Raw genomic sequence first — 24,046 nt, forward strand, 5'->3', positions numbered from 1 at the left:
AGTTTTTAAAATCAGTTACTTATTTCTTTACCTGAAGTATATTATGACTTTCAGATATGAAAAATTTTAGTATCTTGTTCTTAAAGCTGTCTTTTGTGCAGAGTATTGCATTTATATTGAAACATATGACATTTTTAGGTATTTTGTTGTGAAATAATAATGAATTGATTATTTATAGGTCATTTTCAGTAGCAGTGATTTAAGATCCTTTAATAGAAATTAGTAATTTCTCCTGTTGTCTTTATGATATCCTGTTAAACACTTTAAATTGTTTACTTTTGTGATCAACTATATCATCATAAAAATCTATTCATTTATTTTACCATCTAATGTCTTAGTTCATGTTTTAATGATCTAAATTTTAAAAGAAAACTTGTATCTCTTGAGTTTTTATTGATATCTAATAGTTTAAAATATTTTAGGTCTTTCAAGAGTAGTCATGATGAAAATGGAATACACTTAAGCATGTTTAAGATGTTTAATACAAAGTAAAATTAAGTACAACTTGGTAGTAAGTTTTCTTTAACTGTTGGGATTTCTTGAATAGCAAAGTTAGAGATGGCCATGATAGTCCTAATAATAGCAAATTAACAGCAGCATCACTTAGTGTTTGTTTACTATAAATCAAACATCTTGCTAAGTGATTTATATACATTATTAATAAAAATGACTCTATCCTTAGAGTTCTGATCTAGAAAGTTTGCACATAATGCTTTAAAGTTACTTTGCATCCTGAATGATGCTATTATAAGATTTGAAAGTAATTTAAATTTATGTTATAATTCTAAACTAGAAATCTGTACTCCATGCTATCAAAACCATAGTTTCTTTTTCTACTGGATTTATGCTATTATAAAATTTGGAAGTGAGTGTATTTAATTTCTATATGTTTCATTCACCTTTTAGAAAAAAATATTAGAATTGAGGTTAATTTAATATAAAAGTTAATAAAATTTTGAATTTTGTGTGCTTTAGCCTTTTCTATGGCATATTTGTCCTGCTTTAACAAAATTTCAAAAATACCCTGAAATAGTACTAATTTAAATCGTGCCACTGTTTGTATTTAGCATTGCTTTAGTACGATAGTAGAAATGCAAGAAATAATATTTACTCTAATTTAATTAACATAATTTTACAACTATAAAATTGTCGCCATGGGTTCAAAATGAAGGACCCTCATAAGGAAGACAGACTAGGGTTTGGTGCCTTTGTAGTCCCCCGGCCCTGACTCATACCAAACTGGAGCCTTTCACACTCTTCCTTGAGGCAAGTCCCTTAGAAGCAGAATGTTTCAATTTTACACATTTTGTGTCAATTTTCCAGACAGAAAAACAGCCTCTAGACATGAGACGTTTTTCTACGGAAAGGCAGTTTCCTTAGTTTTATTTGATTACTCCGAGTTAGGTTCCTGCTGATCACCGAGACTGTTACTAGTTACCTGACTGCTTGACAAAAAACATTTCCTTTCCTTTATTTAACCTTTGACTTTTGGATGTAAAAGTTTTATCAGCTCAATAGGATAGTGGGAGCCAAGTGTGGGGGAAGTCTCCTTGCTGTTCAGTGGACTCCTGGTTTTCCTGAGACATCTGTCCCTGGCCTTATGTCTTCATGAAAAGGAAATAATCTCATAACTAACCTTTGAAGAACCTCCTGTTTTCTGTTTTAAAATGATTTGGTCTTAATGTCTCTGTTTTACATTTATGTATGTTTACAAGACTATGAGAGTCACAGGAATCTTTTGCTAAAGAATGACATTTTCAGTTTTTTTAAAACTCAAGTAAAACATTTTATCTAGTCATTATATGTTGAATACATTTTTAACAACTTTCTGGGATGTTTGTGTTTGGTGGTAAGAAATTTTGAACGTCTTTGGGACTGTAAAATTTAGTGAAAACTATTTTGACTTAATGATAATTAGGAGTTTATACATTAGTTAAAAATTAATTGCTTTGAACATATTTGAAAATTATCTAAGAAACCACAAAAATAGAAACATGGGAATAACATTTCTTACCTGAGCAAGGCTAGCTTATATAATTTATAGTGTTTATTACACATACATATGTGTGTGTATGTGTATTTTTTGAGCACACTTTTGTTTTTAAAGTGTGCAGTGGAACCTTCTTAAAATATTTGACTTACTGACTACTTGGTGTACTCTGGACCACTTTGTTGTCACATGTAACGTGAGCACGACTTCATGTTGTCCAGTTGTCTGTATCAGGGGTGGTGAATTCAGTTACCTGTTGGGACAGCTCGGGGACTAAAATGAGATAAGCAAGTTAGGCTGACAGTAGGAAATTAGGGTGATCTAAAGAAATGGCACATACCACATCCAAAGACAAACTATTACTCAACTCTAGATTTTTGATGAAAAATGGAAAAAAAAGAAATGTGTGACCAGCACTGCGGGTTCTTTTGATTTGTAGGAGAGGAAATGTAGCTTTTTAAGTGAATTGCCAATTTTAGAAGTTGGCTGCTTATTCAGTTCAACAGCCACGGTGTGTTGCCCAAACAATAGTATGACCGTGGGCTAGATACGTCTGCTTGTAGCCAGTCTGCAGCCTCCGCGGTAGATGCTACTGTTTACTTGCAACAGAAAATGTCCCTGCTTCCCTGACATCCTATGGAGTAGTCTACTTTGATACAAGTGATGTTTTCATGAAAAAAAAAAAGTACTCTTGAAAGGGGCTAGTTTTCACTAAGAACCATTGCGTGTTCACAGAGAGTGCAGTGTGTGTAACTAAACTCAGTTCTTTATGATGATGGTGCTTACTGCTGTGTCAGGCAGTGCTCTTGTAGAAAGAGTCCCATTATCTCTCAGGAACAAATTATATACGGAGAAGAATGTTGGCTAGACAATAGCTACAAGCTGCCAGTCTTCTTATTGATGGAAATATACTGAGATGTTGCTAGATTTGTGTTGTCTGAGGAGAGAGCTTGTGCCATGTTGCAGGCCATATCTTTTCAGAAGTTTTTATCTGTAGTGATGGACGTAACAAGCAGTACTAAAATCTCCAGTTGGAAGGAATTGCTGATGTGTTAAGTGAAAGAATCAAATCGAAATGTTTATGTGGTGGGAAATTTGTGCATATGAATAAAATATAAGAGGCAGAAAGAAAGACACTGCTCTGGACATTAGTTAAACAAATAAATTTTACAAGAGACTTGGCTTTAGAGCCTTGAGCATCTGTTGCTCAGTTGGAATGCTGACCTCAGGCTCACTGTTCGGTAGCTCTGTGGCCCTGAATTCAGTGGTCTTACCTTAGTTTAGTCAGATACGCATCATGGCATTATTGTAAGAATTACATGAGAGAATGCATGTCAACTATTTTTATACACATCAGTTCAGTCGCTCAGTCGTGTCCGACTCTTTGCGACCCATTGAACCGCAGCACGCCAGGCCTCTCTGTCCATCACCAACTCCAGGAGTCCACCCGAACTCACATCCATCGAGTTGTCGATGCCATCCCACCATCTCTTCCTCTGTCATCCCTTCTCCTGCCCTCAATCTTTCCCAGCATCAGGTTCTTTTCAAATGAGTCAGCTCTTCTCATCAGGTGGCCAAAGTATTGGAGTTTCAGCTTCAACATCAGTCCTTCCAATGAACACCCAGGACTGATCTTTAGGATGGACTGGTTGGATCTCCTTGTAGTCCAAGGGACTCTCAAGAGTCTTCACCAACACCACAGTTCAAAAGCATCAATTTTTCAGCATGCAGCTTTCTTCACAGTCCAACTCTCACATCCATACACAACCACTGGAAAAACCATAGCCTTGACTAGACAGACCTTTGTTGGCAAAGTAATGTCTCAAATACCTAGCACTGTTAAATTTTTTAAAGTAAACTATTAATCAATTATTAATTCATTTTGTTTCATTTCCAAAAACAGGTCCATATCTTACAGATAAATTTTTTTGTATAAGCTTCTTTTTTTAAATAAACTAATTTTATTTACTTATATTTGGCTGCGCTGGGTCTTCATTGCCGCGCAGGCTTTTCTCTCGACGTGCTGAGTGGCACCGCGCTCTCGCTGTGGTGTGAGGGCTTCTCCGTGCAGCCTGGCTCTCGGGCCCGTGGGCTTCAGTAGCTGCTGTGGGGCTTGGGCTCCGCAGCTGCCGTCCCCGGGCTCCCGAGCACAGGCTCAGCAGCTGTGGCACGCGGGCTCCGTTCCTCCGCGGCGTGTGGGGTCTTCCTGGGTCAGGGGTGGACCCCAGGGCTCCTGCCCTGCCAGGTGGATTCTGTACTGCTGAGCCACCAGGGCAGCCCGTGCATAAGCTTCTCAGTGAAAAAGTGGGTTCCAGTTCATTTCCTAATTGGAAAGGAAATTGAAAGTTGAAGACAATGAAAAGTAATAATGTAAAGATGAGAAAAAACAGAAAATTTGGTCTAGGGAAAAAGATGCTCTCACTTTGCAATAACTTTTAATTATGAGATATTTATTACATATCTTATTTTTGTAGTGGTCAAGGAAGGAGGTTTAAACAAGGTTCCAGATTATGTGAGTAAGGTGAAATAACAATGTAAGGATTAATAAGCGGCTATGCAAGCCAGCTAAAATCAATACATCTTGCTTTATCTTAAGATCTTGAGAGCAGGAAAAAAAAAAAAAACAGGACCAGCATGTTCCTTGAATAGATTAGGTCAATTTGCCTCTTTATTCTAGTCTTTAGGAGATATTCTTGATGTACTTTCTAACTTTTCTGTTGCTTTTAATTTTTTTCAGCATTTGTATTTTGAATTTCTAAGAACTCTTTCTTGTTGTCTAATGAACTGCTTTTTTCACTTCTTTCTCCTTTCATAGATTTTGTTTTGTTTAATAGCATCCTGCTGTTTATTCAGCTTCTAAGGATGTTAATGACAATTTTTGGAACTCTCACCTGTCTATATTGTCTTTGTTTACTTGGAGTTCCTTTTGTGATTGTATTCACATCTGTATCTCCTCAGATATCTGGTGGTTGGACTGTTCACTTGTATTGAAGATAGAGGCACGGAACTCAATTAGAACCATTGTATGTGCAGTGGTGGGTTTCAGCTGTAAAAAATATAGGGCCTTTGAGGTGTTTTTTTCCTCTGAGAGATTCCCAGATCAGAGTTTTAGGACTCCGTGGGGGCCAGTCTTTTGGCCAATGGTCGTTTTCCTTGCTGTTGACACTCGGGTTTTGGTTTTCTCACACCTGCTGAATCAGTTATTTTTGTTCGCTTATCACCTTTATGAAGCCGCTCGTGTGTTCCCCTGTGTTACTTTCTGTTGCGTGTGTCTTTCCTTATTAGTTTACACACTTCCATTCATTTATAGTCATTGTAGTGTCGTTTACAAAAGGCACAGAATAATAGGTGTATTCAGTATACTGTTAGATTTAGCAAGAAGTTGGTAGGTAGTGACAGCCATCTTCCATACCCTCACTTACTGTTTGTAATGATCACTCTAAAGAACTCTATAGCATTCGGCAGCATGGGCTTCCCTGGCGACTCAGACAGTAAAGAGTCTGCCTGCGATTCAGGAGACCCGGGTGTGATCCCTGGGTCGGGAAGATCCCCTGGAAAAGGGAATGGCAACCCACTTCAGTATTCTTGCCTGGAGAATCCCCATGGACAGAGGAGTCTGGCAGGATACAGACCATGGGGTTGCAAAGAGCTGGTCATGACTGAGCAAATACAGATGGAGGTCGCATCCTGCTGAGTAAAGTCACCATAGTCTGCCTGGCTGTTGTCTAATGGCTTTAGGCCACTCCTGATTAAAATGTGTCACTGACAGTCACATCGCATAATCAGACATTACATGAAAAAAAGGCAGAAGGAAAGCTGTGTTCCTCAGCGCTAGTCGTTGATTTTTAAATTTAAAAATTGTGTCGAAACTCTTGTCAGTATGTATTTGTGTATTAAAAGGATCACAGTGTTTTCTCTTAAAAATTTTTCTGTTGTAGTCATTCTTTGAAGAAAAAATGAGTATTTGTTAATTGATAATTAATTATACTGGTGTGTTTTGTGATTTACTTTTGTATATGAGAAGTTTACATTTTGATAAACAATTAAAACCTTTGGATAGATTTTAAATATACATACCTTAATTTGAAAAGGATTACAGATTTTATTTTGTACAGTTGATTTTGGATTTAGCATTATGCTTCCATAAAGTTAATTATATTTGTGCCTAACAAAATGAATTGAAAGGAATTTTAAATTATATGTGTTTTTGATACTTAAATGCTATTTGTAATAACAGTTTTTAAAATAGGCTTACTGTAATGATATTTATTTTGAAATTTATCATCTTACATAAACATCAGTTTCTGAAGAATTGATTTAATTAATAAGCACACAATTCTATTTTTTATATATTCAATTCAGCAATATTTGAAAAGAAATGATTGTGTCTTTATGTCTTTGTTTTGAAAGCTTTTTAAAATTACTTTTTATTTTATATCTTATATCAGTGGTAAATGTTTATTCAATGAGAGCTTCTGGTACACTCAGACCATACCTATAATGAAATGGGGCTAAATGATGTTAGGTGTTTCTAACATAAAATAGAAATGTGTAATGAATAACCTTTATAATGGAATTTTGGATTCTGATTATTTTATGAAAGCTAATAATGGATTATATGTAAAATTTTTACTGTAACAGTAAAGAGAATGTGGGTATTGTTCTTTTTTGCCCTCCAAGATCAACCTGTTGGAAATAATATAAATTTGATGTTTATTTTGTTGTCTTGTTTCTAATTCTAAATGATGCATACACACACACACACACATATATATATGCAGACACATTTTTAAGCTATTATTATTATTATTATTTTACAGTTACCTGCCATGGTTTGAAGTATATTACAAGCTTCTAAATACTCTGGCAGATTACTTGACTAAGGAACTGGTAAGCTCTGTGTTTTTCCCTATTTTAAAAATTGTGGTAAAGTACACATACTATGAAATTTACCATTTTAACCATCTTTAAGTGTACAGTTTGGTATCGTTAAGTGCATTCATGTTGTTTTGCAGTCAATACTAACATCTTTGTAACCTTTTTACTTCCCAAATTGAATTTCTGTACCCATGAATCTAAAAGACACTTGGTCCTTATTTGCAAGGAAAGCTTTGATAAACCTAGACAGCATACTAAAAGCAGAGACATCACTTTGGCAACAAAGGTCTGTCTAGTCAAAGCTATGGTTTTTCCATTAGACTTGTACGCATGTGAGAGTGGAACCATATAAAAGGCTGAGCACTGAAGAACTGATGCTTTTAGATTGTGGTATTGGGGAAAACCCCTGAAAGTCCCTTGGACAGCAAGGAGATCAAACCAGTCCACCCTAAAGGAAATCAACCCTGAATATTCATTGGAAGGACTGATGCTGAAGCTGGAGCTCCAGTATTTGGCCACCTGGTGCCAAGAGCCTACTCACTGGAAGAGACCCTGATGCTGGGAAAAGGAGAAGGGGACGACAGAGGATGAGATGGTTGGATGGCATCACTGACTCAATGGAAAAGTTTGAGCAAACTCCAGGAGATAGTGAAGGACAGGGAAGCCTGGCATGTTGCAGTCTGCGGGTTTGAAAAGAGTTGGACATGACTGAGCGACTGAACGACAGCAGCCACCTCTCATAAGTAGAATAATACAGTACAGATCCTCTGTGACTGGCCTATTTCACTTCATGTTTTCGAGTCCCATCCATATTGTGGCATATGTCAGAGTTCCCTTCCTGTTTAAGGTTGAATAGTATTGTTATTCACACACTGCGTTTCATTTATTCATATGTAGATGAACACTTGGGATGCTTCCATCTTTTGGCTCTTGTGAGCAAAGCTGCCATGAACATGGTGTGCACACACCTGTTTGAGTCTGTATTTGGATCTTCAGAGAATGTTCCCGGAAGTAGAATTGCTGAAGAGTATTATAATTCTGTGCGTGATTTTTTGAAGAACTGCCATAATGTTTTCCACAGTGGTTTCATAAATTTACATTCCCACCAGGAACACACAGGTTTCCAGTTTTCCCACACCCTCCCTGAGACTTCTTACTTTTTGTTTTGTTTTGATAATTGTCATTCTAATGGGTGTGTAGTGTATGATTGTGGTTTTAATGTGCATTTCCCTAAAGATTAGCAATATAGAGTCTTTTCCCGTGTTTATTGGTTATTAAATATCTTCTTTGCTGAAATATTTATTCCAGTCCTTTGCCATTTTTTAACTGCATTTTCATATTGTTGTTGAGGAGTGGGAGCTTTTTATACATTCAGATATTGTCAGATACGTCATCTGCAGATATTTTCTCCCATTCCATGGGTTGCCTTTCTACTTTGTTGGTAGTGTCCTTTGCTGTACAAAATTTTTTAACCTTAAAGAAGAATAATTTATCTGTTTTTTTTCTTTTGTTGTTTTGTGCTTTTGGTGTCATGTCAAGAAATAATTTTTAAATACAGTGTCATGAAGCTTTCTTTTTTCCTTCCAAGAGTTTTAACTCTTACATTGATTTTCATATCTTTATCCTTTTTTCTGAAAAAAAGAAATGCAAAACAGAAACTGAAGTTTGCTTTGAATTAATGGACATCTGTGGAATGATGATTTTTATTTTTTTTATTTTTTTTTCATTTTTTAAAATAGGCCTCCAAAGAAAGTCTTTTCTTTTTTTTTTTTTTGTTTCTATTTAGTTTTTTTTTTTTTTTAATTTTTATTAGTTGGAGGCTAATTACTTTACATCATTACAGTAGTTTTTGTTATACATTGATATGAATTAACCCTGGATTTACAAAGTGTTTAGTCACTCAGTTGTGTCTGCCTCTTCAACCCCATGGACTGTAGCCCACCATGTTCTTATCTCTAAGAATCATCTCTCTGAAACCTGATTATGTCCTTTTACTGCTTTTAATACTTTCAGTGCCTTCTTTTTTTCTTAGAATGAAATTTAAACATGTGCAGACTAACACATTAGAAGCTTCATGATCTGGCATCTGATAGTCCTTCCTGTCTTATCTGCTCCCCCTTTTCTACACCTGATGGACCATCCAGTTATTTGGAGCTACTTAAATTTCCTAGGACATAACTCCACACAGTTGTCTTTCGGGAGTTTAGGTCACTCGCTCGTGATTACTGGTAAAACACTCATCTTTTAAGATTCAATGTAAATATCTTTAAAAACAAACCTAAATTCAGTGCAAATACTACTCCAGATACTTTTTACTAAATAGAATTTAAATGCATTATTAATAAATTAAGAAAATAGATTTACTCTTAGGGTGAGCAGTCTCATAATTTGGCAATCAGATTTTATTATCATAATAGCAGTAGTGTTTTAGTGTTTGTCAAAAGTCCGGAGTTTATATGCATGTATTTCCTTTTCTACACTTGATGTGCTTAATTCTGTGAAATATTCATTAGAAGATAATTTTACACTTGAACAATTTTATGTTTCAGCTATTTAGTCATTTGTCTTCCTATGAAAATGGTACTGCAACTATCCAACTATTGCATTGAAAACTCACAACCAGAATTGAGTTTCATGATAATTTCTGGTTCTTTGTGTTTTTGAGTAAACATGTGGAACCAGCATCACTTGTATTATCCAAGTTTTGATTAACTTCAGAACCTCTTATTGATGACATCATATGGCATCTGCTCCCCGAGACCATATGTAATACTGGAATATAGAAAAGAAAAGACTATGGTTTTCTGAGAAGAGGACATGAGGGAGACTACATTTGTATTCCTGATTAGAGGGGAAAAATATTTTAAGTTCATAGTATTAGTTCAGTAGCTGGAAATAAATGTATGAGTATACTAATTTTTCTTTTCACTTTTAATCCAATGCCACAGGTTATTTATTAATAGATTGGTGTTTAGATTTCAGAATCAGTTATCCTTATCTGATCAATATCAGGCAACTTCCAAGAACTCTAGAATGCTAGACTTTAAAAAATTTATGTAGCTATAAGAATTTTGTATAGACAACATCAGTATCTTCCAGAATATCCTGTGGTATATTTCACTGCCTGAATGGTCCAGTAAACCATTTAACCATGAACGCTTTAATATCTACTTTTTTAGGTCATTCTAGAGAGAATTCCAGATAGGCAGTTTTGAGTGCACACTTTTGCAAGCATTTATAGAGATCTGAATTAAGTTTTCATAGTCAAGTTAGAAGAGAAATTGGGAGAAGTCATGTGTCTCATATCCATGTCCCTTAAAATGGGTTACCTGCTTCTGCCTTTGCTTTATTCTCCCACCATAATAAAGAATGAAAGTACACATAATAAAGAGAGAATGAATATACATGTATATTTATGTGTATTCAAAGCTTCCTTCATGTATTCATTATTGGATTTGTATGTGAAGTTCAGAAAAGTGAAGTGTGCACATCAGGATACGTTACTGTTGTGCAAATCCCATAAGGTAGATGTGTTACACATTTTACATAATCCCGTTTATCATGGGCTGAGTAGAGACCAGGAGCTACCTAGAAGAGAAATGTTTGGAATGTTGCATCTTGCATCAAAGTTGCATCTTAGCACACCAATCTTACTTAAACTGTACCTATTTCTTAAAAATTAGGTTTGTGGTTTTAAAATTAAAATGGAAAATGCAAGTGTTCCTCTTGCAGCAGTTATCCAAGTTGTGAATGCAAAGGAAAATTAAAATTCTTAAAGCAAATTAAAAGTACTACGTAACTGAACACAGAAATCAGAAAGCAAAACAGCCTTATATATTACTGATATGGAGAGAGTGTTAATGGTCTAAATAGACAGTCAGACTAGATGTCACAACGTTCCTTCAAGCCAAAGCCCAGTCCAGAGCAAGCCCCTGCCTCTCTTCAATTCTCTGAAGGGTGAGAGAACTGAAGAGGCTGCAGAAGGAAAGGTCAGAGCTGGCACAGGCTGGTTCCTGAGGATTAAGGAAGGAGGCTGTCTCCATAGCACTAAAGTGCAAGGCAAAGCAGCCCTTGCTGCAAGTTATCCCGAAGACCTAGCTGAGATAGTTCGTGAAGGCGGCTGCCCCGAGCAACAGGTTTTCTGCGGATATGAAGATGAAGCAGTCTTATATAGGAAGATGCCATCTAGGACTTTCATAGCCAGAGGAGGTCAGCGTCTGGTTTCAAAGCTTCAGGGGACAGGCTGACTCACTAGTTAAGGGCTAATGCAGCTGGTGACTTGAAGTCGAAGCCAGTGTTCATTTACCCTCTGAAAATCCTGGAATCTCCTAAGAATTATGCACAGTCTGTGCTCTACAAATAGACTAACTGCACATCTGTTGACAGCATGGTTTACTGAATATTTTAAACCCGGTGTTGAGACATACTGCTCAGAAAAAAAATTCCTTTCAAAATCTTCCAGTTCATTGACAATGCACCTGGTCACCCAAGAGCTTTTTTTTTTAAATTAATTAATTTATTTTAATTGGGAGCTAATTACTTTACAGTATTGTGGTGATTTTTGCCATGCATTGACATGAGTCAGCCACGGGTGTACATGTGTCTCCCAGTCCTGAACCCTGCTCCTAACTCCGTCCTCATCCCATCCCTCTGGGTTGTCCCAGTGCACTGGCTTTGAGGGCCCTGGTTCATGAATCGAACTTGGACTTCACCCAAGAGCTTTGATAGACATGGAAGACAGTATTTTTTTTTTTCTTTCATGCCTGCTAACACACCGTTCATTCTTCAGCCCATTGATCAAGGAGTCATTTTGACTTTTTATATATTATCATTATTTAAACTTTATTATTTAAACTTTTATTATTATTTAAACTTTATTTATTTATTATTTATTAAGTCATATTATCATATTATTGAAAAAATAGCAGGAGATGCAGGAGACACTGATTTGATCCCTGGGATGGGAACATCCCCTGGAGAAGGAAAGAGCAACCCACTCCAGTATCCTTTTTTTTTTTTTCCTTTTTCCACTCCAATATTCTTCCATGGGAAATCCCACGGACAGAGGAGCCTGGTAGGCTACTGTCCAAGGGGTCACAGAGTCTGGCACAACTTAGCAACTGAGCATGCACACCACACATTTAAAAAGTACATTTCAGAAGACTGCAGCTGCCTTAGGTATTGATTCCTCTGATGGAGATGGGCAAAGTAAATGGAAAACCCTCTGGAAAGCATTCACCATGTTAGATGCCATTAAGAACGTTTTTGATTCATGGGGAAAGGTCAAAATATCAATGTACACTGGAGCTTAAGTAAGTTAATGCAAGCCCGGTTGGATGACTTTATGTTGGTGGGATTCAGGACTTCATTGGTGGAAGTAACTGCAGATGTGGCAGAAATAGCAAGAGAACTAGAAGTGAAGCCTGAAGATGTGTCTGAGTTGCTGCAGTCTCACAGTAAAACTCGAACAGGTGAGGAGTTGCCTGTCATGGATGAGCAAAGAGAGTGACTTTTTGAGATGGAATCCGGATGCTGTGAAGACTCTTGAAATGACAACAAAGGATCCGAAACGTTGTGTGAGCTTTGTTGATAAAGCAGCAGCAGGGTTTGAGAGGATCGGCTCCAGTGTTGAAAGAAGTTCTCATGAGGGTGAATGCTGTGAGCAGTGCTGCAGGCTGAAGAGAAATGCTTCACGAAAGGAAGAGTCAGTTGATGCCCCAAACTTCACATGGTCTTATTTTAGACATCAGCACAGCCACCCCAGCCTTCCGCACCCACCACCCTGATCCGTTAGCACCATCAGCATCGAGGCCAGACCCTCCACCAGGGAAAAGATTATGACTCGCTGAAGGCTCCGATGGTGTTTAGCATATTTTAGCAATAAAGTGTTTTAACTTAAGGTATGACTTTTTTTTCTTTAATACATGATGGTGTTGTGCATTTAATAGACTACAAAATAGTAAACACAACTTTTATATGCACTAGGAAGCCAAAAACTTCATGAGACTCATGTTATTGCTATATTCGCTTAATTGCGGTGGTCTAGAACTGCGCACGCCATTTCTCCAGGGTCTGCCTGAATGTAAAACGTGTCTGACATGAATAGGTGCAGTGAATGATTTTGTCAAACAGTTTTAATTGTTTTTACTTAATTGCTATTTCATTTATAAAAAGTACTTTTTTTTTTTTTTACTCTAGGAAGATGATTTGAATGAAACTCTGAGATCTCTCTATAACCATCCAGTACCGAAGGCAAACACCCCTGTCAACTTGAGTGTGGTGAGTACTGAATCCGTTATTTGATGCTTTGAGCCACAGTGGTGTAGAAACCCCGCCGAGTCGCCTCCCAGGGAGACTTTACTACTGGTACTGACTTTACCACCTGGCGATATTGAGGCTCTCTGATACACTTTAACTATCATAACATGATTTGTTAGAGGTATATTTTGGTAGTTGTTAAATCACAGATTTTTTTTTAAAAAATTATATGTTAAAAGTAACTAAATCTGTGAGAATAGTTTGATTGTGAGGAACATTGGTTTTCAGGTAGACTCTACCCATAATAAGGACCCCTCCCCTCCCCCCAAACAATGAGTGTAGCCCACCAGGCTCCTCTGTCCATGGGATTCTCCAGACAAGAATACTGGAGTGGGTTGCCATTCCCTTATCCAGGGGATCTTCTCGACCCAAGGATTGAACCTGGGTCTCCTGCATTGCAAGCAGATTCTTTACCATCTGATCCACCAGAGAAGCCCCATGTGTACAATACCCCTCATAAAATGAAAACAGTACATAGTAAGCATTGAAAGTAGACCACATAACCAAGTAGATGACAAAGATTCTGGGTGAAAAATCTCCTTTTTTTCCCCATTCTTCAATACATCTTTTAGTATAATCACCAAACGCTGGAAATAAAATTGAGTTTGTCGAAGCAGTAAGCATTGGTGGTATATATTATTTACTACTGAAACTTTTAATAAACTGTATGCTGTGTATAGCTAAAATCACACTAGTACTTTGGGAGGCTCTGTAAGTGTTCAGAATTAATAATCACAAAATACAGATGTTTTAATTAATTTGGCATACCAAATAGAATATTAAAATTTACCTATGTTGATTTTGCTTCTTCCAAAGTGATGATAAACTATCCTAATTAAAAAAGGAAATGATATAATGATCATTATAATTCTATAATGATGCAGGAGAAATGGAGGGAAAAAGCAGTTTGAAATGTCTATAATAGTGTTAATAGGTCTTTTGGATTCTTCTGCAAGATAAAGAAATTACCTTTAGCCTTTTTATAGTTTTTCTTTGGTAATAACCTTCTTCTTGTTTCAGTTTCTCCCTGTCATGTTTTTGATAATTGTGATTTCACTCTTACTGTTTCTAGAGTCAGCCCCTCGTCTGGGTGCCCGACATTTAATAACAGTCAGGAGTCTGCAGTTTCTCCTTCTAGTCCTTTCTGTAAAAGACTGTCAGATTAAACTTCCTTCAGCTGTATAAGGGTTTCCCCAGTAGCTCAGTGGTAAAGAACCTGCCTGCCAATGCAGGAGACCCAGGAGACCCAGGTTTGATTCCCGGGTCGGGAAGATCCCGTGGAGGAGGAAATGGCTACCCACTCCAGTATTCTTGCCTGGAGAATCCCATGGACGGGGGAGCCTGGCAGACTGTAGTCCCTAGGGTCTCAGAGTCGGATGACTGAGCATGCATCATGCAACCGTTAAGCTATAAAGCCCCCCTGATGCAAACGCTTAATAGTTCCCCATTTTCTGTAGAATTTGTTCAGACTCTTGGCCTTTCAGGACCAGCCACTTGTTAGCCTCCGTCCAGCTTTTCACTTTTCCATCTCACTTTTCTCCCCCTAAATTGAGTCTCTACTCTGGTCACAGTGTTGTGTTCATCCATCTTCTTGAGGACTCTGTGCCTTCCTGGTTCCGCACCTTCCTCTCTTACTGACACCTCTGTGTGGACCGCCCGCCTTCACTCTGGAGCTGGCTCCGCCCCTGGCTTTGTGAGCCGGTCCCTCCTCTGGCAGCACAGGGTGTCCTCTGCCCCTGTCTGCATCCTCACGTGTTGCTTAGTGTCCAAGTGGAAACGCTCAGCAGTCGGGGGCTGGAAAGTGAAGGATACCCTGGAATTTTCCACCCTTATCTGGGAGTCGTCTGCAGACATGGTTGTAGGCCTGGGTGATTTAAAGGCCAGGATGTAGAGAAGATGGAGCAGCAGCTAGGGCCGGCTGTGTGGAGAGGAGAGCAGAGGGAGGAGGGGCTGGAGGATGGAGAGGAGTCAGGGAGGAGGGGCTGGAGGATGGAGAGCAGTCAGGGAGGAGGGGCTGGAGGACGAAGAGCAGTCAGGGAGGAGGGGCTGGAGGATGGAGAGCAGAGGGAGGAGGGGCTGGAGGATGGAGAGCAGAGGGAGGAGGGGCTGGAGGACGAAGAGCAGTCAGGGAGGAGGGGCTGGAGGATGGAGAGCAGAGGGAGGAGGGGCTGGAGGATGGAGAGGAGTCAGGGAGGAGGGGCTGGAGGATGGAGAGCAGAGGGAGGAGGGGCTGGAGGACGAAGAGCAGTCAGGGAGGAGGGGCTGGAGGATGGAGAGCAGAGGGAGGAGGGGCTGGAGGATGGAGAGGAGTCAGGGAGGAGGGGCTGGAGGATGGAGAGCAGTCAGGGAGGAGGGGCTGGAGGATGGAGAGCAGTCAGGGAGGAGGGGCTGGAGGATGGAGAGCAGTCAGGGAGGAGGGGCTGGAGGATGGAGAGCAGAGGGAGGAGGGGCTGGAGGACGGAGAGCAGAGGGAGGAGGGGCTGGAGGATGGAGAGGAGTCAGGGAGGAGGGGCTGGAGGATGGAGAGCAGAGGGAGGAGGGGCTGGAGGATGGAGAGCAGTCAGGGAGGAGGGGCTGGAGGATGGAGAGCAGAGGGAGGAGGGGCTGGAGGACGGAGAGCAGAGGGAGGAGGGGCTGGAGGATGGAGAGGAGTCAGGGAGGAGGGGCTGGAGGATGGAGAGCAGAGGGAGGAGGGGCTGGAGGACGAAGAGCAGTCAGGGAGGAGGGGCTGGAGGATGGAGAGCAGAGGGAGGAGGGGCTGGAGGATGGAGAGCAGAGGGAGGAGGGGCTGGAGGATGGAGAGTAGTCAGGGAGGAGGGGCTGGAGGATGGAGAGCAGAGGGAGGAGGGGCTGGAGGACGAAGAGCAGTCAGGGAGGAAGGGCTGGAGGATGAAGAGCAATCAGGGAGGAGGGGCTGGAGGACGGAGAGCAGAGGGAGGAGGGGCTGGAGGATGGAGAGGAGTCAGGGAGGAGGGGCTGGAGGACGGAGAGCAGAGGGAGGAGGGGCTGGAGGATGGAGAGCAGTCAGGGAGGAGGGGCTGGAGGATGGAGAGCAGTCAGGGAGGAGGGGCTGGAGGACGGAGAGCAGAGGGAGGAGGGGCTGGAGGATGGAGAGGAGTCAGGGAGGAGGGGCTGGAGGATGGAGAGCAGAGGGAGGAGGGGCTGGAGGATGGAGAGCAGTCAGGGAGGAGCCCAGATTTGTCGTCACTGAAGCCAGTGCAGTGTGGGTTCATTGTGAGTAGGAAACGGGGTAGAAACAACAACGAAAAATGCCCAAGAGTAAGAAGAAAGACTCTCGGTTTTCTGAAAATCGGTGTTTTTCTCTGTCAGAGTTGTATTTATAATGTGATTCTAACACTTTGTTAAATGGTTAATAAATATATTGTGGGTACTGAGATTGTAGAGACAGTTATTACAGAGAGGTGAGAAATAAAGTGTATTCTCTAAGTTTGATTATCATATTTGTTCAGGAGTAAATATCTTATAAAAATACATATCAGAAATACTGGACATTGAAGAATTTCACCTTTATTGATAAGAAGTATAAGTCAAAGACGTCTAGGCTTCTTAATACCTAAAGACTAGGAGATTTTGGTTTTTTAAAAAAAATCACTAAACGTGTGATGTGAGGCAAACAAGGTAACTTTTTTGAGGTATTTAGATATACCACAAAAAGCCATTTGAATGTTAGCTGCCAGTAAATTGAAATTTTGCTTGATATGGAGAGGATTTTTATTATATCTGAAATAATCTTGATAAAGGAATTTGAATGACTGTGTTGTGTTTCTAGGTATGATAGTTACTTTTATAATTTAAGCCTTACATGTAATCTTTTGAGTCAGTAGCCTGTGATAGGTTTCAAACCTTGTTAACCTGTTGTCAATGCAGTATTTTCGGTACTGGTAGATCCAGCTGGTGGATAAACACTTATGTAAAGTCCATATAGTGATTTCATTTGAGTTCAGTAACAGGTTATTAACTCATGTGCCTGTGCTGTGCAGTTCAGTTCAGTTCAGTCGCTCAGTTGTGTCCAACTTCTGCGGCCCCATGGACTGCAGCACGCCAGGCTTCCCTGTCCCTCACTAACTCCCAGAGCTTGCTCAAACTCATGTCAGTGATGCTATCCAGCCATCTCATCCTCTGTCATCCCCTTCTCCTCCCATCTTCAATCTTTCCCAGCATCAGGGTCTTTTCCAATGAGTCAGTTCTTTGCATCAGGTGACCACAGTATTGGAGCTTCAGCTTCAGCATCAGTCCTTCCAATGAATATTCAGTACTGATCTCCTTTAGGATGGACTGGTTGGATCTCCTTGCAGTCCACGGGACTCTCAAGAGTCATCTCCAACACCACAGTTCAAAAGCATTAATTCTTCAGTGCTCAGATTTCTTTTATAGTCCAACTCTCACATCCATACATGACCACTGGAAAAACCATAACTTTAACTAGACAGACCTATGTCAGCAAAGTAATGTCTCTGCTTTTCAATATGCTGTCTAGGTTGGTCATAACTTTTCTTCTAAGGAGCAAATGTCTTCTAATTTCATGGTTGCAGTCACCATCTGCAGTGATTTTGGAGTCCAAGAAAATAAAGCCTCTCACTGTTTCCAAGGTTTCTTCATCCATTTAACATGAAGTGATGGGACTAGATGCCATGATCTTAGTTTTCTGAATGTTGAGTTTTAAGCCAACTTTTTCACTCTCCTCCTTCACTTTCATCAAGAGGCTCTTTAGTTCTTTCCTTTCTGCCATAAGGGTGGTGTCATCTGCATATCTGAGGTTATTGCTATTTCTCCCGTCAATCTTGATTCCAGCTTGTGCTTCATCCAGCCCAGCATTTCACATGATGTACTCTGCATATAAGTTAAATAAGCAGGGTGACAATATACAGCCTTGGTGTACTCCTTCCCAATTTGGAGCCAGTCTGTTGTTCCATATCCAGTTCTAACTGTTGCTTCTTGACCTGCATACAGGTTTCTCAGGAGGCAGGTAAGATGTTCTGGTATTCACATCTCTCTAAGAATTTTCCACAGTCTGTTGTGATCTACACAGTCAAAGGCTTTGGCATAGTCAATAAAGCAGAAATAGATGTTTTTCTGGCACTCTTTTGCTTTTTCAATGATCCAACAGATGTTGGATTTGATCTCTGGTTCTGTGCTGTTAATGACTGGCAAAACTCGGGTGAAGAAGTTTTGTGATGTCAGGTTAAAGTTGATGGCCTTAGGAATTTTTGTTCCTTCACAAATGGAAAAGAAATTTTTTTAAGGTTTTCTATTAGAAAAATATGACAAATCTTGAGAAACGACTGTGATTTTCTTATAATTTAATTTTCATGAATGTTCCATCACATGAGTTTTCAAGACTTGACATTATAGCCCATTAGAATGTCACAGGGATTTTGTGAAATGTTAATATCTAATGCAACTGCTTGCTTTGAAAGTATATTTCAGAATCATTAAATATCCACAGAGTACTCTCAGTTGAGAATGAAAGAAAGTACTTCAAATTTTTCTAGCATAAAACTAGCAAATCAGCATTTAAAATACTTAAAATTACCGCTTTTCAGGTATTTTCAGCAGATAATATGGCTACATGGGTTTTTCTCAAATACACAGCAAATCGTTGTGTAAATATCGCCCTTGAAAATAAAATATTCATTTTTTTCTCTCACATATTGTAAGAACCAAGAGATATTTTTTGCCAGTGAGCAAGTTCTGAAAGAGCAGCCCTCCTTAGCACGGGTGAGTTCAAAGGACATTGGCTTCTGAAAATCATTGGGAAAAATCACTGCAAAATTAATTGCTTCTTTCACTGTCTTTAAGATTCACCCCAGTCCTTTGAGAAGTGGTAAATTTGCTTCTTAATCATTCAGATTATATTTTCTGTTTATACAATCTTTTAAAGCATGGCACTGTATTTCACTTTATGAAATACAGTGCTTGTAAAAGTCCATCCCAATACAAGTAGCTGATGGAGACCAGACCCACACTCACTGTCACGTCAGGGGTGTGGCATCCAGCTGGGCTCGCCTCATGGATGTGGTCACATGGTTCATCACAAGGTTCTAGGACCTTGTTTTTCCACCTGTAAGTCACACGTTGTGGCTGTGCCCACTAGCCTTGCTCTGATGAGTTTGACGGTGCTCAGTATTGCTAGGATGACTTTCCCCCTTCAATCTTTAATTATGGGATAATATTAACTAGGTCCTTATGTGAGATAGTAAAATGATTTTGGAGATTAATATGAACAGAAAATAAAATGATTTTGGTGATTGAATTGTACTGTGATTCTGTGTGTGGTAAGATCTGGGAACATTCTGTGAAATGTCAAGGTACACAGGGCGCCTTTTGTGTAAATATGTCTATGAACTAACTGCTGTATTGCTTTGAGTATTACAAAAGCGAATTAACATTTGTTTAGTGGGCATATAAAAGTTATATTTTGGGGTGAGAAATTACCCTTCAAGAAGTTTTAAATATTAAAAATTATTTTTTATTGCTGCTTTCTAAATAATACAGTGGCTGATATGTACAGAAGAAGTTTGTGATGACTCAGTCTTAATACATTTTGATATATCCTTGGGTAAACAAGCCTTTTCTCAGGCTCCCTAAACCAAATGTGTTAAAGTTATCTATCTTTCTATCAGTAATATGCTTTTTTCGTCTCAATGCACTTTTCCTAAGATTATTATTTCAATTTTAAAATGAAATATTTTTAATCAACACTTTTCATATGAGAAACTTATTGTTAAATCTCCTGTAAACCTGCTATCTTATTTAAGAATCTCTCAAATTTAGCAAATCCTGGGCATCAGTCCTTGATTTATCAATTTAGTTGATGTATTTTTAAAATTTTAATCTCAAATTATACATAATGCTACCAGATTTTAATTCTCCTTTTCTTATGTGATTTATTTCCATTGACCAGCATTCCTGCTTCATTGCCCCTGATGTAACTGGACTGCCAACCATCCCTGAGAATGTAAGTCTTTTATGTTTTCTATTTTGCTGGTATGAATTTTATTTATTTTGGTCTCACAGTTGAAGGATTTCTTGGTAGAGAAATAGAATACATTGTAACTGTTTGTGTTTGTGAGAAAAAAATGAAAAACTTAAGAATAATGGTGTCATCTCTTTTTCTTTATGTATCTGTTACTTTACCTCCTTTACATCGATTGTAGATAAGACAGATTATATGAGAAAACCTCTTCTGACATTTGAGATTGCTCAGTAGGATAGTCTGTACTCAGGTTCTGAGCTCCCTGGATCAGGCAGACGAGATGTCTCAGCAGATGTCTCTTGTGTATGGGGGAATGAGTGTGTGCAATGGGAAATACTTTCACGCAAATAGTCACAGTAGTGAAATGGCCATAGTGTTTAGGTTCCTTGTGTATATAGCTCTGTTCAAATCTCAGATGTTCTCTATTCAGTATCCTGATTTTTAGTTTAAGTAATACACATTTTGTAAGGCTTGAAGGATACTACCAGAAATTATAAAATTGCCACATTTTGTATTTTATTTAGAGTCCTGATTGTATCCTTGCTAGAAATATGTTCAGTGTTTTACTGGTTATTACAAATTAAAATTCTGCAGAAAAGTTTACCTGGGTAAATGGAATTGACAGGTACACTTTTGGATACTGTGTGAAAAGGAGATGTTTCCTTTCATAAGTTTCTTTTTTCCCAACTTCATTTTGGAAAGATAAAATGAACCACTATAAATAATTTTATCAGAAGTGAAGGAAACATCAACTAGGGAATATGTATTATTTTTATATGTACTATACTCTGCTATCCTCCTGAAAATGAACCTCCTGAGTGTTTGGGTTCCAAAAGCACATGGGTTGTGAGTGAATGAAGTACAAGAAGACAGCTGTAAATTTCCTGATATGGAAGCAAGGCTGGCAGTGGGGTTTTGAGTACAGATGAGTTCAGTTGCCTCCTGTGAGGAGACTGCATGCAGCCTGAGGCGGGCCATCCAACTCCCAGGTCCTCCCAGGCCCTCAAGTCCTCTGCGTGCAGGACCTCTGTCCGGGTGTCTGGAGGCTGGCTGACTTGACGTCTGCATGCCTGCCCCTCCCCTCGGGCTGCTCCTGCAAGTCAGGGTCCCTGCCTTCTAGCTCTCCTCCGTGGACCTTTCTTAAATTTACTAATAGAGAGCTAGTAGCTTGATTTAGCAGACTTCACTTAAAAAAAAAAAAAAAGGCTATGACTGAAAGTTTTAAAGACCCATTCTAAGGAAAAAGTGCCTCTGAGAATAGAAACTTTTTTTTGGACCTGAGAAAAAACTTAACTTTTTATTTTATGTTGGTGTATAGTCGATTAATAAGGTTGTGATCATTGCAGGTGAGCAGCAGAGGGACTCAACCATCCATGTACGTGTACCCATTCTCTCCTAAGCCCCTGCCATCCTGGCTGCCACATAACATTGAGCAGCCCCGTGTACCGCACAGTGGGTCGTTGTTGGTTATCCATTTTAAATAGAGCAGCGTGTACGTGGCCATCCAGACTCTCTAAGTAGCCTTCCCCCCATTCACCTCCATTAAGATATTTTATTTCCAAAAAGTCCTATTTAGGGAAGAGAAAAAGAAAAGCAAGGACCTATACATCAGGCAGCCTTTTGCACTATGAAATAATGCCCCATATAGAAAGTACCTTTCTTTGAGATTACAGGAACAGTGTTAATGTTGAATGCCATAAAACTATGTTGCATTATGAACAGTGGAAATAGAAGGTGAGGTAGGCTTCAAATAGAGAAAACAGGAAATGAGTCTCTCCACCAAACGCGGCCTCACTTGGTGGTGGTCACAGATTCTGTTCAGATGCCCTGCTATGATTACTGGTTTGTCCTGAGAAAGTTTCTACCTCACAAAAATTGAAGAAACAATTGGATTTGGTGTTTTAGTGCTCAACTAAAGATTTTGGTCTTCTGGGTCATAATCCCTCTACTCCTCCAGTTTTAGTTTATTGTCATCTCTTATATGTTGCTTTCTGATGCATTTGTTTGAGTACAGAAAATTAAAAATAAGAGGAGGCTCTAAGGTGAAAGTTCATATAGGCTACCCCAATTTTGTTCTTATGTGCGGAAAATAATTTTAAGTGGTAAGTCAAGCAATCGAATTAAACTGACACTTTTATTTGGTTATAGTGGTATAAAGCTGCCCCGACATGGAATATAAACGAGATCCTCCTTCATAAAGACCCAGAGGTCTGCTTTATAAGCCCGTCTCATTGCCAGGAAACCCTGTGGACAGAGGAGCCTGGTGGGCAGCAGTCCATGAGGTCACAGAAGAGTCGGACACGACTTAGCGGCTAAACAACAACAACAAAGCTCTGTGGTTGCCTTGTATGAGTGCACAGTCTAGAGCAGCAGTCCCCACGCTTTTTGGTGCAAAGGAGCAGTTCTGTGGAAGCCAGCTTTCTCATGAATGAAGTGAGGGGGAGGATGGTTTCAGGATAAGTCAAGTGCACTACATTTACTGTGTACTTTATTATTATTATGTTGTAATATATGAATGAGATGATTACACAGCTCATCATAATGCAGAATAAGATCACCAGGCATTAGATTTGCATAAGGAGCACCCAACCTAGACCCCTCCCACGCGCCGTTCACCGTGGGATTCAAGTTCCAATGAGAATCTGATGCCACCACTGGTCTGGCAGGAGGCAGAGCTCAGGCGGTGATGCCAGCGATGGGGAGCAGCTGTAAATACAGATGAAGCTCCTCCTTGCCTGTCCACTGCCCACTTCCTGCTACGTGGCCCTGCTCCTAGCAGGCTGTGGGCTGGTACAGGTTGATGACCAGGGTCTGGGGACCCCAATCTATCCTATCAAGCCGCGGTATCCCTTGCTGAGTGGCTGGCACACAGGGAGAGACTCAGGTGCACTTTCTGGAGCAGCAGCTCTCGAGTCCTGGGTGCCTGTAAGAAGCACCGGCAGCGCTTGTTGAGAAAGGGGATTCCCAAGGCTCCTCTCGCAGCGGGTCCAGGTGGGGGCCCAGGGAACTGGCTTCTTGTACAGGTGCCTGGAGCCGGGGAGTGGAGCGAGTGCTGATGCCCTGATCACCCTCGAAGGACACTTTCCCAGAGCAGGGCTTTGTTTCATATAAGAACCGAAGGCTCTGTGCGTGGCGTGGCGTCGGACCCAGGACCGCATTTAATTCTTAGCACTTTTTACTACTAACGTCCTCGGAACGCGGGAAGCCCGCGGCGGCCGCCGCCGGGGTCCCCACAGCTCACACGGTTGTCTTTGCCCGCGCAGAGGAACCTCACGGAGTACTTCGTGGCCGTGGACGTGAACAACATGCTGCAGCTCTTCGCCAGCATGCTGCATGAGAGGCGCGTCATCGTCACGTCCGGGAAGCTCAGCACCGTGAGTACCGCCCCCCCCCCCCCGTGTTCTGCGCATGCTCCGCAGGCGCTATCTGCATGCCCTCCCCGTGTTCTGCGCATGCTCCGCAGGCGCCATCTGCATGCCCTCCTGACACGCGGCTTTAGTCCGTTGCCGGAGCACAAAGGTCTGATTTATGGAAGGCCTTCGCGGGTGTATTAAGTCAGGTTAATTATTTCTTCTTATCAGAAGATGAGGGGGGTTTTTTTCTTTCTTTTTTTCCTTTTTCACTCCCGGGAGTTCATTTTAGTGCCTTCTGCCATATAAAGAATTCTTAAGAGCTATTATGAGATCTTTATTATTCACTTGAGGCTCTTTTTCCATTGGAGCCACTTGAAAGAAATCAAGGGGCCGGGATAATAGCGGCTACCCTAACCTGGTAATAGGTGGATTCATCTTTGTTGCCAAGTCGTGGTGGGGGAGTGGATGCTATAATAGTTCTGATTTGGAGAAGCTCTTCAGACTGATAAT

General features: G+C 40.2%; 1 protein-coding gene across 3 annotated transcripts in view; it reads left to right on the forward strand.

Annotated features, from left to right (window-relative positions):
- DENND1B (DENN domain containing 1B) overlaps window positions 1-24,046 on the forward strand; it is a 261,115-nt gene that overhangs the window by 112,056 nt on the left and 125,013 nt on the right. For 2 of the 3 annotated variants that reach the window (XM_070473840.1, XM_070473842.1), the window contains exons 6-10: window positions 6,811-6,880; window positions 13,067-13,147; window positions 18,866-18,925; window positions 20,112-20,165; window positions 23,447-23,557. In XM_070473840.1, the coding sequence (XP_070329941.1) occupies window positions 6,811-6,880; window positions 13,067-13,147; window positions 18,866-18,925; window positions 20,112-20,165; window positions 23,447-23,557 (376 nt within the window). The remainder of the gene's footprint in view (window positions 1-6,810; window positions 6,881-13,066; window positions 13,148-18,865; window positions 18,926-20,111; window positions 20,166-23,446; window positions 23,558-24,046) is intronic. The other variant, XM_070473841.1, reaches the window with a different exon arrangement.

The sequence above is a fragment of the Odocoileus virginianus genome, chromosome 11 (assembly GCF_023699985.2).
Source record: "Odocoileus virginianus isolate 20LAN1187 ecotype Illinois chromosome 11, Ovbor_1.2, whole genome shotgun sequence".
NCBI classification, from domain to species: Eukaryota; Metazoa; Chordata; class Mammalia; order Artiodactyla; family Cervidae; genus Odocoileus; species Odocoileus virginianus.